We start from the raw sequence: 20,166 nt of genomic DNA, 5'->3' as shown, positions 1-20,166 counted from the left end.
AAAATTCTTGGGATGTCTGTTGTAAATCGCTTTCTTGAGGTCATGCCACAGCATCTCTATTGGGTTGAGGTCATATGCAAGTAGATAATTACTTGCTCTACTTACATAACAGATATATTGCAGTGCCCACTTTTTGATTTCAGAGAATTTTATATAGTAAATGAGGAGAATTCTGTTCCTGTAAGGGGCCATCTTGGGTCCCACAGGCTGAAACATTCCCCCCTCGGCATCTTCTCTCCTCCATGCAATATTGCAGAGCATAGCAGGGAGGGATAAAGGCAGCGCACACAGACTCGCCTACTAATGGTTCCAGGTGCTTGAGTTCCTGTCTATACTCTCTGCACTACCGCCGGCGATAGTGCAGAGATTATAGACGGTAAACTTAACGTGCACTAACTGCACATGATAAGTTTATTGGTGCTTTGTGAATATACAAAACTTAGTGTGAGGCTAGTTATCCTGTTAACATGATTATATAAATACCCTTGTGTGAAAAAGAAGACTGCATGGACTGGACTGTTTTGTGTTTTAAATGTTTTTTTTTGTTTTTTTTTTACCTACTCCAGTGCCTGCGTGCGTTCAGGAGTAGGCTGTATGGTTATGTTACTTATCTTTTTCAATAAAAAGAATTTTGAAAAGAAAATATTCTATATAAATGTATATATTTCAAGAAGTGAAAAGGTAAGAGCACTTGGGTGGAGCTTAACATTGCATGATAGCCACCAAGGACTTTTACATCTGAAGTCCTTCTGGTTAGCGTTCCATTACTAGAAAGACAAGAATGTCCAAAACAGCAATGGGAGATTTCCCTGCTAAAGATATGATGGGCCAGTGAGTGGTTAGCCTACTACACTTCTAAAAACTACCTTTGTGTGATTCTTTCATTTTCTTTGTATCTAGCAATTCTTTTGTGCCATTTTCTCTGCAGACCACCTGAAGACTGAGCAGGAACTGTCGGAAGAGAAAAAGATCTTGAATGAGATGTTGGATGTGGTGGAGCAGCGTGATGCCTTAGTGGCCCTCCTGGAGGAGCAGCGGCTGCGAGAGAAGGAGGAGGACAAAGATCTGGAAGAAGTAATGTTATCTAAAGGTTATAACCTGAACTGGTCCTGAGATCTCGCCTCCTGAGTGTGGGAGCCATTGACCCTCTATTCGTGGGGTCTTCTATCTTACAAAATGGGTTGGCAGTAAGCTGGCAGAGGAGGTGCTACCCATGGAAATGTTACACAAACCTGTTGATCTCTGCACAGTTCTCGCACACCATGGTGTAAGGATGTGAAGAGGAAGATGACGTTTGTCGATATGTTGCCGCCAAGACTTCATCGAAAAGTTACTAGATGCGGTCTCTATTCAGGTTTACATGATGCTGCCATTTCTCGTGGTGCCCGGCATGCCCACGTGATTTCTGCCACCAAGTCAACAGTTCTATTTTTTTTCCCTTCACTGAAAACAAAAGTGCAAGTGAATGCCACTTGCGGTTGGGACATATGGCCACTAGGTGGCTTCTCATTATGTTTTCTGCTCCAGTCCTCTCTCTTTATCTAGATTTAACAGACAGCGTGTATATCCTTGTTTGTTAAAGACGGACAGACATGTGGAGTTGGGAGATGTTGTGACTGTGCTCCTTTGCTGAAGTCATTTAGTTGACCATTTACGTAAGAAGAAGGGGAAGTATTTTGCATGATTATATGATAAGGAAGAACCCCACAAATTTAAATTCTGAACTTTACGAGTATGGTTGGTTATTTACTCCAGGAACCACAATGTATGTGCAAATGCTCACAGATTGTAACCGCACTATCGACGTGTGAATGAATTTTTTTCTTTTATAAATAGAGCTCCCTTTTAAACCTAGTAACTCTGGAAATTACCAACCAATTGCAGCCCTTATTTCTGCCACCACTATACAGGAAAGAAATATGTTCCATATTTCGGCAACCACCTTAGTTTTAATTCAAATATTGACCCTTCATGTTTTTTGTTTTTCTGTTAAAGTCATCACCATTGGTTCTTGATGCTACATTGGAAGCTCACTGAGCAAAACGAGGATATAAAGTGTTATTGTAGTAATACTTCAACTGTGCTGTTGCTGTGATGAAGGCAACCTCTTCATTGCAGCCTTATAGATTGCAGAGACTAATGACAAACCGTATTTCATCTGGCTTACATGTAATGCGAGGCATACACTGTACAATTTGTGGCAGATCTACCAGATATTGATGAACACACACACACCGGCATTGACTTGGCAAAGGCCAATGTCTGATTAATATGTGATTGATATTACAGTTGTAATATTAATCTTAAATGCCATAGGTTTAATTAAGTCTAATATTTGTGTTATCTGTCCCATTACAAAATATTGTCTAGTGTATGCCTAGCTTGTGCATGTAAAACGGAATCCCTCACTAAGACCGCGATATGGGGTTGCCATGTTTCCTGCCATCTAATGGATTAATCCAGGAGTGGGAATTGATTGACAAAGGCTCCTGCTCTCTGCTGCTCCTCATGCAGCAAGATGGGAAGTGTCTTTTTTAGGTTGGAAATTCATGGCTGGTTGCCAATTAAAATTTAAAGATCCTTATTCAAAAATATCTTGTAAAACATTGATGTAATTGGTGCAATTTACAGTGTATGTGACATTCCACATTGATTATGGAAAAGACCTTTTAAAATTAGGCTCTGATTAATAATACAATATATTTCAATAACAGATTTTAGTTCAGTTTTAAAATACTGCCACCTATCTTGCATCGTTTATACTTCTCACTAGTCCCTACTTTTTCTCAGTGTGGAAGTAATGATTAGATCTGTATAGGGCTGATAAGCAGAGCAGACCAACAAGAAAGAAGGCAACGAAGCCTGTTGATTTAGTGGGGGGAATGATAGAAGCACATATTTCGAGCAGGGAGGAGCGCACACTGCAGCTGAATTTCTGTCCCTGTAAGCACAGAGTAACAGCTTAAACTACATACTAAAGGTGATTATGCCAGTGCAGTGAAGTGGGACTAAAATCCATAACACAAAAATATTCAGTAACTGATCAGAGCCTCGTTTTAAGACACTGGGAGCACACTTGAGTATTATAAGTACACTTTGATCACGTCATTCCTGAGCCTATCCAAAGAGTTTATATATATATATCCTTATCATGTGAGGCAGCAAATTATCTTGTCTCGGAACAATTTGGTGTTAAGGCATCCAGTCCCACCTTTTTTCCGGAGTTTTCTCCTAGGTGACATTTTCATTACTTGTCATAAAACGCCTTTTAAGCCACCAGCAAGTAAGAAAATACTCAAAATTTTTCACCAACTTTGGGGTTTTTTCTCAATTGTGTATTGCTGGAAAGTTAGTTTAAAGAGCAGATGAAAATCATCTCCCAGGTGATAACACAGGTGAAAAAGTTAATTGCATATGGGTCCCAGTGTTTTCAGGTTGCAAAAATATAATTTAAAGTTAAATATTTGTTTCACAAACTGTAGTAACCCATGTGCTGTAGATGTGGCAAGATTGAAGCTGCCTATGAGTCAGTGGAAATGGGCCTTTTTACGAAAAGGTCAATAAGAGCAATACAGTCCGCTTTTTGTGGGAAGATGTGTGTTTGTTTTTTTACTAATTCTATTAAGCCTGCTGCATTGTGCGATGATGCTGTCTACACAGTTTTTCCGGCCATCCACACCTTCCTGTTTTAGGTTATGTAGCAAATATAACTGCTGCAGATCTGTATGTTGTCATATGTTGTGCATCAAGGTTCTGTGTTGCCTGCACAAAGAGGCATGGGTGACAGTATGGCTGCCATTGTAGCCTTCCAGCCATTATCACTGCATCTGAAGCATCTGCGCTGCAGTCTGTAAGGAGCCACAAGTCTCCGGAGGTACCAAGAAGCTTACAGGATTTGCGGGGTCTTGCGGTAACGTGCAGACAGGCAGGCATTAAGACACTCTAGTTATACAACTTAGTGTTCATTACGTTTATAATAAAAATAGTTTTAGCATCTATAAACGTGCTGGAAAGTTAAAAATCAGGGGATATATGAAGACATCTGTAAACTTTTAATTTTTTTCCCTTTAATTGTCATCCACTGCACACCAGCCGGAATATCTAGCCGACCACATGCCAGGTAGACCACCTCGGGCTTTACATACTGTGAGTAGGAGAACATGAGTGTAAACTGAAACCTGGAATTGATCTTTACAATATTGTCGTCTGTAAAGTAGCAAAAGATTGCAACCAATCATTGGGATACTGCCAATGAGGACATAAGGCTGGTTGCTCAGAATTCAAAGGTGGTTGACCCCAATCAATGAAGAAGTTTATAAATTCAAACATAGTCAGTACTCCTGATACTTAATGGGAAAAAAATGAGAACCACTGTTAAAAGTCCAGCCTGCGTCTCTTTATCAAGGGATAACAATAAAGCAGTTTCCATTAAAGCGGAATATAACCCTGCATTTCAACTTTGCTCTAAAACATTATTTACAGCATATTATATGCAAAAAGCATTTTTTTTTTACTAGACCAGCATTGGAAGGGTTACACAGAGGTTTAAAGTTCCGTGGAGAGATATGCAGAAGTTCAGATTGTTACATTCTATTTAGTTAAATGTATCTATTGAGAAATGTTACACACTCTTTGGCTGTCCTCCAGCTCCTTCTCAGTCAGAGAAGAGTGAGTCACATTCAACACTTAGATACATTTATGTAAATAAAATGTATCTATGTCAGCTTCCGATGCGTCTGCAGTTCTGTCCAGGAACTTTAAAGCCCTGTGTAACCCTTCCAATGCTGGTCTAGTAAAAAAAAAAATGCTGGTTGCATATAATATACTGTAAATAATGTTTTAGAGCAAAGTTGAAATGCAGGGTTATATTCCGCTTTAATGCACTAGTCATTGCTGTACATATAAAGTGAACTATGCATATGGTTGTTGCAGCTGCTGGGACCGTACACAACGCTCATGGGAGTTCTCCTACTAAGTTATTTCATTGTTATGCTTTGATTAAGAGACCCAAGGTGGTCTTGAAAGGCTGGTTTTCATAATGTTATGTAAATTTTAAGACTTTGCTTGGATTATAAAACAATGCAACCCTCGCCTGCATCATATCAGAATATAGTGAGGATCATTAAAAGGCTAGAGAATTGGAGTTTGTGCCATTGCAATCACCTGCAACTCCACAAGTAGAAACTTTAATATCCTGAGGACAGTCTAAATTTAATTTAAAAACCTAGCAACATGTTCTGTTGCTCTGTAGGGGGATTAAGACAATTGTGCTCTAAACAGTCACTCCACCTCTTGCTGTCTTGTAGATCTTCACAAGCAGTATTAAAAGGGTATTTAAAATTTTCAAAGATAACTCAATGGCTTTAAAACCGTAAATCATAATTAACCAGTAAAAATCACATATTCGGGATGCCAGTGCTTCAACACATTTCATGCCCTTTAACTTTGGACTTTTCCATTAAGATACATCTAAATGGGGCCAAAGAAAGCAATTCAACTTTGGAATAGTCTGCAAAAGAGGTAACACCCATAAAGGATGAGTGTCAAAGATACTTTTGTTGTTTTTGGACATCCGCGTATGAAAGAAGTGTAACACCAGGACGATCTCCCATTAAATCTCTAATCATGTGAATATGTTCTCATATGGCGCAGGTGAGGGCTGCAAACTTTTGCCACCTAACATTACAGAATTTAGAAAAATCCGGACTAAATTTTCTGAATCACTTGTGTCTCCCTCTGTTTTCCAACATATTAGTAAATCAGAGCCAGTATGAGGAAAGGTAGAAAGCTGAGTGAGAGAAGCACAGGATTGCCATTAATGGAACCGCAGCTCATGTAATAAATGTTCACCATATGATAATGTATTTTTTTTGAAATGTCATAAATGTAATATTTTCCATGCCCAATCCACAGACACTCAGTGGAGTTTTGCTTTAAACAGTTAGGTCCATTTAGTACATGAATGCAGTAAGACCGTCCATGGTTCTATAACTGCCCGGTTAATTGCACTCCTATGGAAGCGATCGTTTGGAAAAAGATCAATTCACCACTTTGCATCATTTATTCTTGAACAGATTCTAGTGAATTCTGGTGTGTTTATATAGTGCATGCATCTTCTGCAGAGCTCCACAGAGTACATAGTCATATCTCTAACTGCTCCTGTGAGGAGCTCACAATTTTATCCCCTGAGCATTGTCAAAGTCTTATGTTCTTCACTATAGTCTACAGCCATGTTCGGGCACAACAATTAATTATGGAGAGTGTTTTTGGATGAAGGAGGTAGCCAGAGAGGAAACCCATACAAAAATGGGAATAACATACAAACTCTGTGCAAAATTACGTTGTAAAATTCATTGCCCGGCCCTGCATATATTTAATGTTATGGGTAATACAATGGCAGGAAGGTAATGCGCAAAGTGGGTGGGAACATTAAAACTAGAGTGTCCACAAATTATAAGTCAGTGAAAGGAGAATCAACCGACCAGGCTCAACTTACCACATTGGGATGGAGTGGCCCTTGTAATGAATCACATTGCAAAACATCTTTGTTTTTGTCAGACCAAGCAGGTCAACACCTGTTGTAGCCCTTGGGTGGGCTCTGGCAGATTCCTCAAATGCAGTGATGCAAGTATCTGGTCTGAGCCTCTGGCAGCTCAGGGGTTAAGGGTTCACCTCAACCTTTTCCAGCCTGCAGCGCTCAGCAGCACAAGGATGAAGGTTTCAATCGCAGGCTGGCAATTGAGGGATGGTTTTTCAGATTTGTATTTTAAAACTTTATTAATTTATTTAGAGGTTTTATGCTGTTATAACAGATTATCTGCTGTATAGTCAATGTATTAGTAGCACGCTGAGAAAGCCATTTTTCCTGCTGCTCTGCCAGCTTCTCCTCCAAGTGAAGGTTAAACTCATGCTTGTTGCATCTTAGGGGGAGGGGCTGGCCCCGTTACGTTACGCTTTAGCGTCTGGCAAAGGGTGATGGCCTGTGGCCAGCGCAGTCAGGTGTTTGTTTTCCATATCACAGCTACGGCGCTCTCATCTAAAATGCCCAGCAGTTTGCTCATACACTGTTTTCACTGTTTTTTCCCTCCCCTTGCCTATTAACTTATTTTTTAATACTTGAAAAAAAGAGTTGCTGTTTTTATATATAAAGGTTCAGAAGTGCAATTCTGTGTGTCCGTGTCTTTATTACACTTCAGAATGGCGATTTGTTAAACCAACATTTAAAGGATACCTTGAATGAACTAACATTTTTAAAGTGCTTTTCCCTGGTAGGGCTCAAAGCACTCGAACAGCTACTCAGGTGCGTACTCAGTTAAACCCTAGTCGTGTGTATACTATGTGTGTATTTCAGTCATAATCTATTACCCCTGTCATAAGCCTAGTGCACACCTTCAATTTTGATTGGCCAATCATTGGTAAATGTTACCACCTCCATGTAGCATGAGGGCCAACAGATATTAAATGCTATGAACCAATTGTAAAGGTAAGCTCTAAAGGTGGCCACACACCATACAATGTTTTAAATATCTGTTCAATTTAAAAATTGCAATACATTTTTCTGACTGATTGTAACATTTCAAAAATATGACCATTGTACCACACATGTATGTTCAATTTTCCCCCAATTATGATAAAAATGATTAGAAACTCTGACAACATTTGCTAGGGTGTGTATATTAATAAACTGACAATCTAACACACACCATACAATCTTAAGAAAGATTGAAGAAAAATATCTGGCATTCCGGATCGATTAAAATCGAAGAAAATGGGAAATCCGATTGGATTTTTCAGTCGAATGAAAAAAAAGCTTTCGATTTTTTTCGGGAGATCCGATCGTTTTTATCAAATTGCCGTAAAATCGGATCATTTTATTGCATCGTGTGTGGCCACCTTCAAATATGGAGGTGGAAAAATTGGCCAAAATGTTAAGGTTTGTACCAGGTTATAGTCTAGGGTCAGTTTATGAGAAGAAAGCCAATTAACCTAGCAGAATTATTTTGTACTGTGGGAGGAAACTGGAGTACGTAGGATGCCCCTTCACCCATCCAGTTTCGATCGGCCTATTTTACCACATACATGTAGTCTTACCTACACAATCTGTTTGTAGTATTCAAAATCTCTTGGCCCTCATATTACATGGAGGTGGTAAAATTGTCCAATCACAATTGTATGTGTGTATGCACCTTTATAGGAAACCCATGGGGATAACATACAAACTCCACATAGACAGTGGAGATCTTAATCTATGTAGTTTTTGAGGTTGAGGTTGCAGTGATGTTTTGTCATATAGCAGTCTTGTAACTTTAGCCATATACAGTACCTGTAGTACATTTTTACAAAGTGTCGGTGATGCTGACCAAAAATGTCATATGTACTATTGGAGGTGTTCCTGAATGCACAGTTTTAACGAATTTTTAGTATTAACTAAGCAGCAGGGGGAAAAAAAATTTAAAAAAAGGAAAGCAGCCCCCACGATACCAGAATACAGCAGCCCCACATCCCAGACACCAAAATTACGTAGCCATGTGCCCCCAGGTAGCAGAATGAAGGAACTATGTGCCCCAGATGCAGGATTTAGGTATCCACATACCCACCTCATACCACATCTAAGTAGCAGAGTTCGGTAGTCACGTGCCTTAAACGTAAGAAGCCATTTGCCCCTTGAGAATGAAGTTCTTCCAGTCATTGCAAATTAAACAGCAGGCGGAGTGTGCTGGACTTGTTCAGTCAAGTGTTCGGGCCTCCCGATATTTCCAGCTGTAATGAGATGACACAACATAATTATTTCCCATTGGCATGTTGAAATCCATGTTAGGTGCTGGCAGCATTGCCATGGTGCAGTGACCGGACAGGAAGAAGGATCAATATGCTGGCAGGGCAGGTGCATTCTGGGAGCATTGCCATGGCGCAGTGACTGAACAGGAAGAAGGATGAATGTGCTGGCAGGGCAGGTGCATGCTGGGAGCATTGCCATGGCACAGTGACTGGACAGGAAGAAGGATGAATGTGCTGGCAGGGCAGGTGCATGCTGGGAGCATTGCCATGGCGCAGTGACTGGACAGGAAGAAAGATGAACGCATTGGCAAGGCAGGTGCATTCTGGGAGCATTGCCATGGCACAGTGGCTGAACAGGTAGAAGGATGAATGTGCTGGCAGGGCAGGTGCGTGGTGCTTGAAAGTGGACCAATCAAATTCCACCTTCATGAGATTGGATTGGCCCATTTTTTCCAATAACACTCCAGGACAGGTATACATTGAGACTTGGCTCCTCCCAGGAACAGGAAATATCCTTCAGCCTCTCTATAAATCAAACAAGGACCAAGGGTCAGGCAGTATTGGATATTTCCTGGTCCAGGAACCAGGTCTCTCTATGTGCTCGCTGTCCCGGAGAGCCTGGGTGGCTAGGGAAGGTGTTGGCACACAGTGGATCCTGCTACCTACAGAGGATCTGCTGGAGCTGGGAGTTACCTGTGGGGTTGCCGTTCTGGTTGCAGTTCCCAGCCCGGATTTTTCACCCTGTTGGTCGGCCTGGAGGTGAGAAGGCAGCGCTTCAGGAGGGGCCGCACCGAAGACGCACCACGCGGAGGCAGCGGCAGGGAAGTTGGCGTCCGGATGATGCGCATGGCGGAGGCGTAATGCGGAAGTCTTCCGGCCGCGACCTCGGAGAGTACGTCCGGGTCGCGTGACGTCACTTCCGCATCGCCGGGTGAAGAGGTGCGGCCGCCCGGAGTCCCAGTTGGTCTGAATCTCGGCGTCTCGCAGCACGGAAGGATGTCTGAGATAGAGCAGGAGCCAGGAAAGGTAAGATTGCTCTGCTGGGACCCGGGCAGCGGTGGTGACTCTTGTGGGAGCATTCAACCGTACGCAGCATGGAAAGTTTGGCTGCATGGTGCCTATATTGCAAAGGGTGCATTACAAGCATAGGCTGTGGCTATGCAATGATGTATTACCTATTAAGCATTATTTTTATTTTTGCATACATAGGCTTATATTGACTTTGAAGTGCATATTGGGTTAATGAGAAACTTCTGAAAAAGTTTGTTATGCAGACTTATGTTATTAATCAGTATATTGCATATAACTTTTGCTTAGTCATATTGGTATATGTTAAAACATATAGATAAATGTTGCTTTACTTCACATGGTATTTTTGTAGGACACAATTAGCTTTATGTTTTTTTTTGTGTGTATTTAAGGGCACTTCTACAAATGTACCTGACCCTACAAAGACCACTAAACGGTGCCCTGTGTGCAATACAAAGGTCAATCCTGCATCAACAAAAATTTTATGCAAGGATTGTACCTACAAAGTAATGAAACAAGAATCTGCCTCTCAGAGAGATATTCAGGCTCTGAGGCAAGATCTAAAAGACACACTTAAGGAATTTAAAGCTAGTGCAACTCCTTCCAAAACAGACACACCAGCTGAAGATTCCGATCAGGTCGCTCATATTAAAGTACCTGAAGCTGTTACGCATAAGAAAGCTACTACTAAAACTAATAAACCAATTATCCTATCAGAGGAGGAAGAAATTAGCGATAATGATGACGTTTCGGCAAGTTCTGTTGAAGCACAGGAAATGGAAAATGAACCCTCTAAGTTTAAATTTCCTGTGGCTGAAACTGAAATGCTATTAACAGCAATATATGAAGATTTAAATTTAAATAAAGCAAGTACTGAACCTAGTTCTCTACATGATAAATTATATGAAGGTATGGAAAATCCGCAAGAGTTGAATTTTCCAGTACATCAGACAACAAAAAATTTAATTTCAAGTCAATGGAAAAATCCAGACAAAAAGTTATTTATGTCCAGAGGATTCAAGAGACGTTTTCCCTTTTCAGATGAGGACTGTAAAATGTGGGACAAGAGCCCTAAACTAGACTCAGCATTTTCACAAGTTAATAAGGATGATGAACTGGCATTTGAAGATCTTGGTCACTTAAAAGATCAATCAGATAAAAAGATTGAATTTGCATTAAAAAGGTTGTGGCCTGCAATTTGTGCCAACTTTAGGCCTTCAGCTGCAACAACCTGCGTAGCAAGAATGCTCGCGCTATGGATGCAACAATTAGAAGATAATATCAATAAGGGTGCACCTAAAGACCAGATCATTAGTTCAATGACTGTGATGCATAAGGCAATTGCCTATATAATTGATGCTGCGTCAGAATCTATAAGACTGACAGCTAAGGCAGCAGGGATTTCTAATGTAGCCAGAAGAAATCTGTGGATTAAGACCTGGCATGGTAGCATGGCTTCAAAAAATAGAGTTTGTGCCATTCCGGTAGTAGGGGACACTCTCTTTGGGCCAGAGTTGGATGAGGTTCTTGAAAGAACCGCCAATAAGAAAAAATCATTTCCGAAAAAGAGGCAGTTTAAAACTGGGAAAAGGTTTTTTCGTCAGAACAGACAGACAGACAAACCTGAAATGCAAAACAAAAGAAGAAGTTGGTCCTTCAATAAAGATCAAAAAAAGCCGGGACCAAGTTTTAAAACTCCGTACACGCAAAATAAACAATGACACGCTAAAAGTGGGAGGAAGATTGGGCTATTTCCTTCCACATTGGAAGCAGATAACAAAAAGCCTGTTTATCATAGATCTAATAAAGAGGGGTTATCATATAGCTTTCAACACAAGACCTCCAAAAAAGTTTGTGATAACCAAGAAATTACGGTTGCCTCAACATCAGGAGGCATTAAAGGAGATCATCACAGATATGCTACAAAGGCAGGTGGTATCAGTAGTTCCAGTGATGCAAAGAGGCGAAGGCTTCTACTCAAAAGTATTCCTGGTTCAGAAACCGTCAGGGAAATACAGAATAATTCTCAATTTAAAACCAATCAATCCATACATAAGATACGAAAAGTTTCGGATGGAATCCATTTATTCCATAAAGAATCTACTGATACCAGATGGCTTTATGGCAAATGTAGATCTGCAAGACGCTTACTGGCACATACCAATAGAACTAAATTCACAAAAAGTTTCTGAGGTTTGCAGTGCAGATGGAAGAGGAGGTTCAGCATTTACAATTTCGCTGCCTCCCATTTGGCATAACATCGGCCCCCAGAATCTTCACGAAAGTGATGGGGGAACTAATCGCAGCAATACACAAAAGAGGAATTATTGTAATTCCTTACCTAGACGACCTACTAATTCTAGCAAAAACATTAGAAGAACTAGAGGAACACAAACGGATTGTACTAGTGCAGTTACAAGAGGCAGGCTGGATTGTGAGCAAAGAGAAGTCGCAGCTTACTCCAACTCAGGAAAATTTATTCCTGGGGTTTGTAAAAGACTCAGTGAAACAGAAAATTTTTCTTCCACAAGAAAAAATACAAAAGATTGTATCCGAAGTGAGTACATTTTGTGCACACCAATCAGTGACAATCAGACAAATTATGCAACTCCTCGGCCTGCTGTCTTCAGCAGCGCCAGCAATCCAGTGGGCGCTGAAACATACCAGGATTTTGCAGTCATGGATGTTGACCCAATGGGACAAGCATCAAGAGACACTAGACAGCAAAGTGACAGTGGATTCCCAAACGAAGGCCAGTTTCGAGTGGTGGCAAACATTGCAGCATCTCACCCAAGGCAGACTATGGTCGTTACCTATCCAAAAGATCCTAACGACAGACGCAAGTCTGTCAGGATGGGGAGCCCACGTGGACACTTTTCAGGTTCAGGGCGTATGGAGTCAAACGATGGCAGAACACTCATCGAACTTCAGGGAACTAATGGCAGTAAAGATGGCTCTAATCAGCACGATACATATTCTAAGGTCATCTCATGTTCAGATTCAGTCAGACAACTCGACGGTTGTCTCGTATCTGAATCGCCAGGGGGGCACGAGATCCAAAAGATTGCTATTTCTAACTATGGAGATCCTGGATATAGCAGAACTCGAGTTACTATCCCTAACGGCAGTACACTTGAAAGGGGAATTAAACGTTCTGTCGGATCAATTGAGCAGGGTACAGACCTCAAATACAGAATGGTCCCTCAATCAAAATGTATTTCAGACAATAGTGAGCAATTGGGGACAACCACAAATAGATTTATTTGCGAACAAGGCCAACAGAAAGTGCGAACAGTTTTATTCCCTCAATGTCATGGACAGTCCATTAGCAATCGATGCTCTGGCGCAGAACTGGAATCAGAGTTTACTGTATGCATTCCCACCGTTAAATTTGATTTCCCTAGTACTTCAAAAATTAATGAAGTCACAGTGCCAAATGATACTAATTGCCCCGAATTGGCCCAAGAGGGCCTGGTATCCGCTTCTCCTCTCAATGTTAACGAAGCAACCATGGGAAATACCGTTATCAGAAAATATGATACAGGTACAAGACCAGGCTGTGACCAATCTAGGAAAATGGAAACTTACAGCGTGGTATCTGAGAGGGCAGTCCTTGAAAGTAAGGGCTTGTCTTCAAGAGTAGTGAATACTCTGTTAAAAAGTAGGAAAGAGAATACTCGTTTAATATACCAGAAGTACTGGAAGACTTTTATTTTATGGTTAGAGAACGCAAACTTCCAATCAACAGAAATGGCAACAATTTTAGAATTTCTGCAAGAGGGAGTAGAGAAAGGACTGGCCTTAAGCACAATTAAGGTCCAGATATCCGCTTTATCAGTTTATTTAGATAAGAAATTAGCATTAGACCCTCTAATTATTCGATTTGTCAAATCGGTGGAAAGGAATAGACCAGTAAGAGTCAGACAGTTCCCAAAGTGGGATCTATCTTTAGTCTTGCAGGCGTTGACATCTGATGAATTTGATGAGGATTCTCTGAGGATGTGTACTCTGAAAACAGTATTTCTAGTAGCGATTACGTCTGCCAGACGGATTAGTGAACTACACGCACTATCATGTAAAGAACCATACTGTTCTTTCTTTGACGATCGCGTCGTTCTTAGAACAAGCCCGGAATTCCTGCCAAAGGTGGGAGACATGTTCCACAGAACACGAGATAATACTACCTTCTTTCTGCAGAGACCCAAAAACGGAAAAAGAAAGTAAACAGCATAAATTAGATGTTAGAGAAAATCTAATGTCTTACCTACAAAAAGTGAAAGAGTTCAGAAAATCAGAGTCGTTATTCATCAACTATACAGGCAAATCCAAAGGATTAAAAACCTCCACAAAGACAATTGCCAAATGGATAAAGGATTGCATCATACAAGCATATAGCGTTATGGGTAAGGATCCTCCAGAAAACTTAAGGGCCCATTCCACCAGGGCAGCCGCAACTACGTGGGCTTACAGGGCAGGTACATCACCGTTGAATATCTGCAAGGCGGCGACCTGGAAGAATCTGGGAACATTCATGAGGCACTATCGATTGGACCGAATAACAGAGTCCGATCAAGACTTCGGAAGAACTGTCTTAAAGGCAGTTAGCCCACCCTGAGGTTGGTGATTGATTTCTTGCTTATCATCTCAATGTATACCTGTCCTGGAGTGTTATTGGAAAAACCAGGAGTTAGCTCACCTGGTAACGACATTTTAAGTAACACTCCAGGACAGGTGGGGGTACCCACCCCCATATATATCAAGTATTGCATGATATACATGTTATGTTATATGTTATATGTATGTAAATGTAATATAGTAGGGTTATGTTGAGTATATTGTTCCTGTTCCTTTATATTATACTGCCTGACCCTTGGTCCTTGTTTGATTTATAGAGAGGCTGAAGGATATTTCCTGTTCCTGGGAGGAGCCAAGTCTCAATGTATACCTGTCCTGGAGTGTTACTTAAAATGTCGTTACCAGGTGAGCTAACTCCTGGTTTCAAGCTGCATACATTTACAATTGATTCACACTTTGCATAATCCTACATCAACTAGGAATTATTGCACCTCATTGACCATCCCTAGTCTACATTGTAGAGCAGGGGTCAGGAACCTTTTTGTCTGAGAGAGCCTTAAATGCCACATATTTTAAAATATAATTCCGTGAGAGCCATACAGTAGGGTTCACGTCCCCGTTGCCATGGAGATGTGTATACAGTTCATCCGCTGGGCAGCGGAAGTGTCAGACACGTCTTCAGCTTCTCTTGGGTTTCAACAACATCAGCAATTTTCCCAAGAGCCAGACAGGAGAAATACTGACTAACAGCTTGTACAATTATCTAGCTGACTTGGGGGGGTTGATTCACTTTGTAGGACGAGATCCCCACACTTTGGCCCAATAGGCTGCCTGTCAAGCGACAGGCAGCTTATTGGGCCAATCAAAGTGTAGGGATCTCGTTCTACAAAGTCACTGGACCTGACAGGGTCCAGAGTGGGAAAATTGGAGCAGCTGTTTGTTTTGGGGTAGCGCGAGTAAGTTAGTAGTGCATGCTACAGCAGTCGTGTGCCTACTTTGAAAATTTTACTTGCGCTGCCACACTAAAGCTACGCTGCTTGAGCAGTGTAGCTTAGTGAATCAACCCCTATTGATTTGTATGTGAGCCAGATGTATCCATCAAAAGAGCAACATCTGGCTCCCGAGCCATAGGTTCCCTACCCCTGTTGTAGAGTATTTCCAGCTATGGGCTTCATTAGGACCCACAGTGGGCCACACCTTCATTTTTAACCTGAATTCATACTTAAGTCTGAACACTGTTCCCCCTCTGTCCCCTGTGCCCCCTTTAACTGCAGTGTCCCCCTCTGTGCCACGTACTGCATGTCCAGGTGCCCCCCATGGAGTCGCACATAAGCATGGGGGTGGTGTGAAATGAGATGGATTTTGGCTGACAGGTAACACCACCGCATGTCAAATGTGACACGTGTAGTGTTCACAAACGCTTCCATCCAGCTGCATGTAATTGCAACCAAATGGCACTTGTGTCCAGCAGCCAGGAGGCTGAACTGTGCGACAAATTAGAACTTCAGCCACATGTGAAAAAACAGGCCTAATAAGGGCGCATACACACATCCAATTTCAGAGGTGGTAGAATTGGTCAATGATTGGGCAATTAAAATTGGATGTGTATGTACCCTTAAGTCTGGTACATACTTTCAATGATGATTGGCCAATCACTGACCAATTTTACCACCTCCATGTAGTGTGAGGGTTTACCAACACAGTCTGTTCATAGTATTCAAGATCTATTGACCCTCATACTACATGGAAGTGTTACAATTGGTCAGTGATTGGCCAATCATCATTGAAAGTGTGTACCAGGCTTCAGTGTAATGAAGCCATAGCAGCCACCTTGTGGAATATGATCCAGCCCTACACACTGCCAGCAATACTCCCCACCTCCCCTTCCCAAACGGCACCATAATATCGCTCAGTATCGCCCCATACACAGACCTCAGGTTATAGACACAGCAGAAGATCACAGTATGCCAGGTGACAGACCCAAGATTCAGGTCAGGAGGCCTCATTCACACTGGAGAGCATTAATAGTGATTTCAGCAGCTTTTATAATCGCTGGCAATCGCTAGCATTTTGAAATTGGTGTGATTGTGTTCAATGTTATAGAATGGCAAAACGCAATTGCTCCAGAATTGCTTTCCTGTACAGTTTAAAAATCGCTGGAAAATCACTTTGCAAAACGCTAGTGATTTTGCTAGCATTTTCGATTCCCAGTGTAAGGCCCAGTTCACATTAGCGTTGTTTTACGGAACTGGACATACGGATCAGGCCAGCTGGATCCAGTGAAAACGGTCTGTTTTACAGCCAGTGTGTTGTAAAACGTCCGTTTTCATTGGTTCCTATATGCTGCAAAACCTTCCGTTTCCGTTCCTGCTGAGCGAAACGGTCCGGAAAATTGGGTCCTTTTTTTTGTCCGTTCAGCGGAACGCACCACGGATCCATACGGCCGGTTCCGTTGGCAGACGCTAATGTGAACCGGGCCTTTAGGAGGCCTTAAAGCAGTGGTCCTCAAACTACGGCCCGCGGGCCATATGCGGCCCGCCGAAGCTTTTTCAATGGCCCCCCAAACACAACATGTATTACTTTAGATGTGGCTCACTGCACCATTAAATATCGGTGGCCCGCATATAGAATAGCAGTGCTGGCACCACCCATCCACACACTGTAGAGGCCAGTGAGCAGTAATTCGCTGGCTTCCAATCCAATTCTGCATCAGGTGACACTGCTGTCCAACTGCACAGCAAGTTGTCATCTGTGTATGCTTCACTGTCTGGTGCACAAAGACGTTCTTCGGGCGCCGTATGACTGAATAGCTGCTGCTGGGAGTTCTCCCCCAGGCATGATTGGGGGGAACACCTAGATTGAGTGTAATGTTTTTTTCAACATCATTCTGAAGTATGTTGACCCGGCCCTTGACTGAAAAAGTTTGGGGACCCCACCTTAACCACTTGCCGACTGCACGCTTATACCGTGCGTCGGCAAAGTGGCAGCTGCAGGACCAGCGACGCAGTACTGCGTCGCCAGCTGCAGGCTGATTAATCAGGAAGCAGCCGCTCGCGCGAGCGGCTGCTTCCTGTCAAATCACGGCGGGGGGCTCCGTGAATAGCCTGCGGGCCGCCGATGACGGCTCGCAGGCTAAATGTAAACACAAGCGGAAATAATCCGCTTTGTTTACATTTGTACGGCAGATTGGCGATCCCCGGCCAATCAGCGGCCGGGGATCGCCGCCATGTGACAGGGGACGTCCTGTCACTGGCTGCACAGGACGGATAGCGTCCTGTGCAGCCTCGATCACCGGGGGGGGGAACAGGTAGGAGAGGGAGGGGGGAATTTCGCCGCGGAGGGGGGCTTTGAGGTGCCCCCCCCCGCCAGCCACACGCAGGCAGAACAGATCAGACCCCCCCTGCACATCATCCTCATAGGGGGGAAAAAGGGGGGGCAATCTGATCTCTCTGCCTGCACCCTGATCTGTGCTGGGGGCTGCAGAGCCCACCCAGCACAGATCACTAAAAACCACGCTGGTCCTTAAGGGGGGGTAAAGGGTGGGTCATCAAGTGGTTAAAGGATACCGGAGCCCAAAATAAGATGAGAAACGGGGGGAGCAGGCATGTATGGCGAGCTTTCCTGATGCTCACCGCTCCCCGCGTTCTTGTTTCTGCCCCGTCTGGTACCTGCAATTGTCCTGTGGCCTCCGTCTTCTGGTCTGCATCCAGTGCGCTTGTGCTGGCCGGGCAACCACGGATGAAAGCGTTCTTATGGCTCAGCAGCTACCGTATACAAGTGGGATCTGAAGGCTGCATTGTGGCGATTTTATTTGATTAGCCGCACCCAGGCTATGCATATACATAGGTTAGGATTTAGTTAGTGTTAGGCCCCTCCCATGGAGGATTGACTTCTTCGCAGTGGGAGGGACGAGTACTTAATAGGTTGCATGCAAGCTGTTAATGGAAACCAACATCCTCCTCTAGTGGTAGACAGGTCATGTGTATGCTCGGTGTGTATTCGACCCCACAGGTGGGGCTTGCACTCTTTTGCAGGTAGGCACTAGTCTGTTTTTAAGTAGCGCTGCTCATTTCCTTGCTATGTACTAATGTAATTCGTTTTTGGTCAGCTGCTCCCACTTAACAGCCATGCTTTTGGTGTATATGCAGAGCTTCTGTTTGGGTTCAAGGTGCGTTTGTAGTTCCTGGGGGGGCTCAGCGCATCTCTGATGGAGGCCATTCGGAGGCGGCCTGGTGTTGCGCTGATCCACCTTTTGTGCATTGTGGTACAGCTGAACCAGCATTGATAACTAGGGAACAGGGAAAATAATAGCCCAGAGGAGAGGGAGGTGAGCTCAGCGTTAGATAGCCGTCCTATAAGCTGACTGTGTTATCAGTGTAAGGATAGTCCAGCAGAATGATAAGCCCCCAGTAACAGCATAAAAGTATTTTACACCTAGTTGCAGAAACAAAAAGCTGTGCTTGCCATTTACAAAGACTGGCAATATAATGTATGCTATGCCTAGTATATAACATCTATCACAGTATACTGTAGTGTGCAAGGTTATTGGATACATTGCCTATAGCCAGGTGAGCGAGATGCACTCTACGTCACCAGTGTGAGGCATCTACATCAGCAGCGAGACCGGACACAGACCTCCCTCCAGACCTCCAGCACACTCGAGCGATTGACAGCCGGAGGAGGTGTACGAGTCTCCGCTCTGCACAGCTGGCAAGGACAAGAGTCCGCCTACCCTCTGGAGGCATCACATGGAGCAGCCAGGAGCCCGTATGTAAGCCAGCAGCATTGTGTGCGGAGCTCCCTCATGTGGCTGGTACTGTAAAATGTAAATTGCACTTGTGTGTGGAGCTCCCCCGTTTGGCCGCTATAGAATGTTTTTTTGCTGTACATGTACAGTAAATAGATGCTGATAGGAGCCAGTTCTATGGGAGGACTGTGAGAACTTGTGTGTGAATATTGGTGGTCTGGGGAATCCCATAGGCTGCTGAAAGGGACAGGGCTGCTGTAAATGGATGCAGGGGGCTGAAGAGAGAGCTACACGTGATCAGGGGCGCTGCTGCTGCACATGGCAGGCTGCTTAACCACTTGAGGACCGTGGGCTTTACCCCCCTTAAGGACCGGCCACTTTTTTTCCATTCAGACCACTGCAGATTTCACGGTTTATTGCTCGCTCATACAACCTACCACCTAAATGAATTTTGGCTCCTTTTCTTGTCACTAATAAAGCTTTCTTTTGGTGCTATTTGATTGCTCCTGCGATTTTTACTTTTTATTATATTCATCAAAAAAGACATGAATTTTGGCAAAAAAATGATTTTTTTAACTTTCTGTGCTGACATTTTTCAAATAAAGTAAAATTTCTGTATACATGCAGCGCGAAAAATGTGGACAAACATGTTTTTGATTAAAAAAAAAAACCCATTCAGTGTATATTTATTGGTTTGGGTAAAAGTTATAGCGTTTACAAACTATGGTGCAAAAAGTGAATTTTCCCTTTTTTAAGCATCTATGACTTTTCTGACACCTGACATGTTTCATGAGGGGCTAGAATTCCAGGATAGTATAAATACTCCCCAAATGACCCCATTTTGGAAAGAAGACATCCCAAAGTATTCACTGAGAGGCATGGTGAGTTCATAGAAGATATAAATTTTTGTCACAAGTAAGCGGAAAATGACACTTTGTGACAAAAAAAAAAAGTTTCCATTTCTTCTAACTTGCGACAAAAGAAAAAATGAAATCTGCCACGGACTCACCATGCCCCTCTCTGAATACCTTGAAGTG

The 20,166-nt window shown here is 42.9% G+C and overlaps 1 protein-coding gene across 25 annotated transcripts in view; it reads left to right on the top strand.

The window, feature by feature from the left end:
- Positions 1–4,479, top strand: part of MICAL3 (microtubule associated monooxygenase, calponin and LIM domain containing 3) — a 340,878-nt gene extending 336,399 nt beyond the window's left edge. For all 25 annotated transcript variants that reach the window (XM_068277274.1, XM_068277272.1, XM_068277276.1 and 22 more), the window contains one exon: positions 929–4,479. In XM_068277274.1, the coding sequence (XP_068133375.1) occupies positions 929–1,113 (185 nt within the window). In that variant the 3' untranslated portion in view covers positions 1,114–4,479. The remainder of the gene's footprint in view (positions 1–928) is intronic.
- Positions 4,480–20,166: the final 15,687 nt, after the last annotated feature.

This window comes from Hyperolius riggenbachi, chromosome 3 (assembly GCF_040937935.1).
Source record: "Hyperolius riggenbachi isolate aHypRig1 chromosome 3, aHypRig1.pri, whole genome shotgun sequence".
Lineage (NCBI taxonomy): Eukaryota > Metazoa > Chordata > Amphibia > Anura > Hyperoliidae > Hyperolius > Hyperolius riggenbachi.
The sequence above is the reverse complement of the archived record's forward strand: the minus strand, read 5'-3'. Positions and strand labels throughout refer to the sequence as shown.